The following is a 6,497-nucleotide window of genomic DNA, read 5'->3' as shown; positions in this document are numbered from 1 at the left end:
TATAAAATTAAAGTTTGCAAAAAAAAGAAAATAAATAATAAGACTTTAATATCTTCATTTCATACAATGTGCCCTAAAACAGACTTCAATAATTTGAGAAATTTTCACTTTTTCATTTTATTTCACTATTTTCGAAATATTTATTTTAAAGTATAAAATTAAATTTGCAAGAAATGAAGACTTTCTTTCTTATTTTATCAAATTTCTTGAGAAAGATTTCTTGACAAGAAAGTTTTGTACAAGAAATCTTATTTAAAAAAAGGAAGAGAGTTCTTCCTTGCAAACTTTAATTTTATACTTGGAAATAAATATTATACTTTTAAAGTAAATATTTCGAAAGTCTAAAATTATAAAGTTTATTTTACCGCATATACGAAATAAAGATCTTGTTATTTATTTTGCAATTCAATCTCTAATTCGGGAACTGATTTAGATACGGAATTCACTCGATGCATTTCATACATTAATCGCGAATTATTTTGCGTAGAATGGGTATCATAATTAAGATGTTATTTAGTTGATTTCTTATTTATAAGTCGTGAAATCACAGACTCTGTGTTTGATTGTTATTGAAATGATTTATAGAGACTGTTACAACCTTCTTGTGCGACGACAGATATTTGAAAGTATATAATTCATGTCGAATCCTTGATTCATCGAATAAAGCAATCGAACTTATTTCAATATACTTGCTATGTTGCGATTCGAATACGGGTGACGAAGTTCCCATTGAACCCAATGTATTTGTCAGATTTAATTGCGAGAATTCTTGAAAATATGAATATTTATACCGTATACACGACTACGAAAGACCTTTTGATTTCTCAAATAAGTGCACGAAAGTGAATTCACTTGAAGATGTCGGCGGCAAATCCTGTTTCGAGATACGATACCGTCTGTCGAGCACGGCGTGAATCATCCGTTCATGGACAAAGGTGGGATTCGTTTCCTCGCTTAGGACGCATTATGCCTTCAGTAACACGTTGCAACATTACTGCTTAAATGCCACACGGAGGTGACCATAAAGATAAACCGATTGTGCAAGTAACGAATAAAAAAATTCCTTGCGCGAGCATTAACGGGTAGTCGGTAATTAGCACCGAGAATCTTTTAATATACCGACTCTACAAGCACAGACTCATAAATGAGAAAGTGCAAGTCTTTGCAATATTATAAATTAAGATAAGAATGCCGAGCTCTGCGGGCTTTCACTTATCGTTCTCAAATTTCTTTTCCAAATCTGCATGCGATAATGTACGGTTTCACCACATCGATCATCTCATTATAAGTTCTTACTTTGTAAACCGTCTGAGATGTGTTAAAAATCGAATATCATGTCGACTCTTGGTCTCCGTTTGTCGTTGGATCGAGAAATATCTCGAGAAAGACTCTTTGACACAAAAGCCCCGTTTTCTCTCGCACTTTCCTACCATCTTGCCGCTTGACTAATCAGACGCGTCATGCATCGTACACTGCGCCGAGACGTGACGGTAGCGCGTGTCATGCATACTCGGTATCGGCATCTTCGATATCGTATGCAAATTGTACGAAGATAAAATAATCGACGTGAAACGTATATCCGCCACATATCCCCGACGGGGAGACTTCCACTTTCTTTCTTTGTAATGGACTTCGCGCAACATTCAGCGCCTTGCAGTTTGAATATATCTCATAAAATAATTTCATTATTTTAACCGCGAATAAATTTTAGAAAATTATTATTATGTTTACTTCTGAATTGTTTAACTCTATAATAATTAATTATGTCTGTATATGGACTTTGAATTTTACTTGAAATATTTACCTAAGTACTATCTCGACATTGATATTCGATAGTGTGAGTATTGTTTCACTTTTTTCCAATATATTTTCTGTGTGTGTGTGTGTGTGTGTATGTGTGTGTTTATAAGTTATCTCCATGTCTTGATGAGATACATCGTTAAATGCCGATGTTCGTGAACGCGGCAGTTTACTTTATCGGAGCAACAATTAAGCGACTGATACTTTTTTATTTATTACGTATCACATATTTGAGATACCATATTATGTATACTGTTTGATATATATTTTTGTCATTATTGACATCGCGACTGATGGTACCTTATTTAAAAATCTTATTCTTTGACGGATATAATAATTATGTAGAAATATAGGCGGGTGTAACGAGATCACCTGATTTTCTCTAGCTCGACTTGTAGGGAGAAAAGTAACAGCTTAGCATTTCCCGGATAATGAGCCAATTATCTATGAGGACGCACATCCGTTTCGGTGCTTTTCCATCCCGCTTTCCATAACACAGGACGCGCACATAGGCATCCGCTTTACGAGGTAAAACGTGTGTTCTAATCGTCAATATTGGCTGGAAGTTGAATTGGCACGTTAAAAAATGCAACGAATTTGCGCGCGTGTTGTTCGAACGTAATGTAGTTACTGGCCATTAACATAACGACCGCGTTCTCTTTCGCCGTATAGAACCGATGAAAGTACGTATCGATAATTAGGAAGAATAAAATTATGCCGCCCCGTTAGACCAACCTAAATTCGGACTCTTCAGCGAAGAGAATCGAGCCTTCATGATCGATGCTTATGTCCGATCGCTGATCGATTTGTTTTGCGTTTTTACGACGGTTATGCTCGGTCGTACAAATTTCCCACATTGGCCACGTTCAGCAGTATATTTATTTTGCAACTGTTGGATTATATACTTTTAGATCGAGAAGAATAATCCTAATCTCAATGAAGAAAACGTCCAACAGTTGCAAAATAAACATTCTATTGAACGTGGCCATTGAACGTTATCAGCGTAATACGTACTAGTGAAAATAGCAATCACATGTATGACGTTGCACGCCTCGTTAGCATAATTGATAATTATCGATCTCGGTGTATTTTTTTATATAAACGAAACGCGATGTCTGTCCGGAAGCAGTTCCTTTGTAAGAGAAAACAAACGGATATTAGGCCCCAATAACCCGATTCTCATTACCGGAAATACATCAGGTTCTGGATTACAGGAAACAATAATCGCGGTATAGAAAAGGTTCTAAAAGTCTAAGTATCGTTTTATAATACAGACATTATATCTGATTGCCCGCTTATGCGAACGCCATACAGGGATCTTTGTAATGTATGCGAATTAGCCGAATCTTCACGCTTCAGGACTTTGCAGTAATCCAGTAATCTTGGCCGTAAAGTGTTTCTCCGAAAGATAATTAAGATTTGCTACGTACGAAACTGCAGACTATTTAAAACGTAGATTCAATCATTCGCAAATGCAAAGCCGTGGCTTTACACGTAACATCATAATAACTCCAATAAGAGGAGTAAAATAAAAACGATATGCATAATTAATCTTTCTTATCCTGAACTATTATATATTAGTTACAAATGAGCAAAAATTAATTTGTTTTTAATTTTATTTAATTGTCTGGTCTCACAAATTAAAGAATTGTTTACAGGAATTTATTAAGAAGTCAATATGTCTTAAATGAAGCGTTTGCCAACAAACTTCTACAACAAAAATTTTGTTTGTTTGAGATCTTAAATTCATATTTTAAGTTTGGTGGGTTAATCCGGGAACATATCCTATATATAATATGTAGGCTCGCAAAAGATTTACTAATAAATAAACAATATTACGTAAAATATAACAAAAAGTACTGTAAAACTCTCAATATTGATTTTGCTTGAATTTTTAAATTCATTTCAAAAGATTTTCAGATTGCTTTGGAATCGATTTAAAGTACATTGAATGACATCGGTTTTTGTGAGAAATATCGTGAAAGCTTTTGCGGTATCTATTTGCCATGAGCGTGAGATATTGGATACGTCCCTGAAATAATGGAAGGACGCTTTCGGTCTCTCTTGGGAACGAGATAGAAATTGCACTTTCCAATGTGATAAATTACGCCGATTATCGGCGTAATTTCTGTTGTCACGGCTCGTTCACGCGCGGGTGTGTCCGAAAGGAATGATGCGACTGCAGCTAAATAGATTGACGGTGCACCAAAGAAAACGTGCCAGACTTCGCGAATTACCAACACGTTCGGATAATAGTTAGCGCGCTTCATTTAGGATTAGCGAATATGTTATTTTCGCGTAAGAAAGTGGACGATGAAACCACATAGGGCTCCATTTCGATTTGTAGTACTAGAAAACGGTCAAATGATGAGAAAGTGTCGTTGTCGATTTCAGCGATAAAAAGAAAGTTTAGCAATTGAATTATTTGCATTAGTGAACTCATAAATGAATTAGAAATTTTAACAGCTTGTATGTATGAAACAAATTTTCTATTTATTATTTAATGCTACGAAAATTAATTAATAAAAAATTTATTGATTAATTTCTAACGTCTACAATTTTTCTATTTTAGAGTGTACAGTTCTTACATGAAAAAGAAAATATGATTTTTTTATATGAAAAATAATCGATGAAATGGTAATTTATTCGAGTTTAAATTAATACAGTAAACAGAAAATTTTTATACAAAATTTGCGAAAATTATTTTCAAACGTTATTACAGTACATAATGTATTTTTCATTATATTTCGTCATTGACATTCATTAAATGATCGGACTTTAGGCGAAATAGAATTCTTCTTATAATTTTATATGTGCCGTGTATTTTTTACGTACTTTATTATCATATATGTATCTTATACATATATAATACATACTATATATGTATCGTTACAACACTGTATACTGTCTCTCTCTCTCTGTAAATTGTCTGTATTATTAATGATTGCTTCTTTCTGTACACATAGCATTATTATAGCTGCGAATTACAGATTGTAAAAGTACTCTCTAAAACTTTTAGAATAAATCTCACACTTAAAGATTGAAAATTGTGCCACTCTTTTTCAAGATTGGTTCAATTTTCACTCTTTAGTGTGTGAGATTCCACTTCCAAAAATTTAGAGAGTAGACTGTATATTCTGTACTTTCTGTTTTTTTTATAACAGATTATAAGATGGATTTCTTCTTTGTTGTTGTAGCAGTGCGGCAGCAATAGTAGCGGCGGCGGCGGTTCGACGGAGGGTGTCGTGGTGAACGTCAGTACCAGTAACGGCGTCGGCAGCGGTGGCAGCGGCGTCGGCGTTGGTGGCATGGATTGCATGCCTTTGCGCCCCGGTCCGTTTCACTACCTCATCAGCGAGCAAGCTAAGTCCTTAGTGGCCCTGCAGGAACTGCAGAATGAAGTCGGTGCCCTGCTCGAGTTCCGGGACCTCGTCATCGAGACGTTCCCAAACCTCCGGCACAAGATGGCCGCGACGGCGTCCGCGGGTGCGTCCGTGATGTCGTCTACCTGTACCCAGAGCTCGCACATCCCGCTGCCGCTGTCGAGCCCGTCCTCGCGAAGGATCAGCGAATGGGAGCCTGGCAAGATAAGGCGGCGAGTAACACGCGAAAATAGCAGCGGCGGCGGCAGCGGTGGAAGCGGTAGCGGAGGTGGAGCTGAATCGTCTTCGTCGCTGCCTAGAAGCCGCAGCAATTCCCACAGCGGCGGCACCAAGAACAACTGTAGCGCGACGGTCCAGGACTCCGGTTTCAGCACGGAGACCTCGTCGAAGGACAGCGCCTCGACGGCGATTGCGCCGCGAGCGAGCAGTCCCCGGCCGAATACATTGGACGAGGCGGAGGATGAACTCTGGAACCTGCTAGATGTGATCCACCGCAAAGGGATTCGGCTGCGCGAGGAGGTCGAGTGCCTTCAAGGTCGCTTGGAGAGCGTGGCGACAGAGGAACTAGTGTCGACGGATGTGCTCGAGGCTGTGAGAAAAATCACTGGTCTCGGTGATACTGATAGAACAATTGGCTGCAGTAATGTTGACGATGGGAGTGTCGATCCACAGCAACAGGACAGTAGGGACCCGCAAGTGATAGCTCTCAGGCGGGAGAAGGAACAGCTATTAGACAAAGTGGCCGAGCTCGAGGCAGAGACGATATCTAGTCGTGCCCGAGCTCAAGAACTGCAAACGGAGTTGGCCGCCCTATCGGCACTGAAGACTGGTCTGGAGGATCGGTTGCGGGCTGGACTGACCGAGAACGCCTCGGAGATTTTGACACCGGGCGTTCAAAGACTGCAACCTATCGCGCCGGTAATTTCCTCTTCGCCGAAGAATGCCAATGTTACTAGTATTAAGAGCAACAGTTCGGCGTTCGTGTCGGTCACCGGTAGTCCTGGAAGCAAGGCTCACAAGAGCCGCTTTCGCACGAGGACCATCGAGAAGAATGTATTATTGGATGTTGTCGGATGCAATGACGAGATGCGAAATGTCGACATCGATGTTGAGGCAAACGTAAATGAAAGGCGAGCCAGGTTGGGAGCGCTCGATTCCATCCTGGTCTCGCCCACCAGGGTGACTCACGTGAAAGACGTTGACTCAAGGAAGATTGCGGCCATTCTTCGCGAGCATTCGCCCCTCGAGCTTCAGCGGCACCTAATTACTACTACCGTCCATAATCAGGTATAGGATCGGTTATTCCTATTCTAA

General features: G+C 39.2%; 1 protein-coding gene across 1 annotated transcript in view; it reads left to right on the top strand.

Moving 5' to 3' along the window:
- LOC108753821 overlaps nt 1-6,497 on the top strand; it is an 81,507-nt gene that overhangs the window by 58,749 nt on the left and 16,261 nt on the right. Inside the window, exon 2 of the mRNA XM_018495740.1 lies at nt 4,998-6,470. Within this exon, the coding sequence (XP_018351242.1) occupies nt 4,998-6,470 (1,473 nt within the window). The remainder of the gene's footprint in view (nt 1-4,997; nt 6,471-6,497) is intronic.

This window comes from Trachymyrmex septentrionalis, unplaced genomic scaffold (assembly GCF_001594115.1).
Source record: "Trachymyrmex septentrionalis isolate Tsep2-gDNA-1 unplaced genomic scaffold, Tsep1.0 scaffold72, whole genome shotgun sequence".
In the NCBI taxonomy this organism is placed as follows: Eukaryota; Metazoa; Arthropoda; class Insecta; order Hymenoptera; family Formicidae; genus Trachymyrmex; species Trachymyrmex septentrionalis.
The sequence above is the reverse complement of the archived record's forward strand: the minus strand, read 5'-3'. Positions and strand labels throughout refer to the sequence as shown.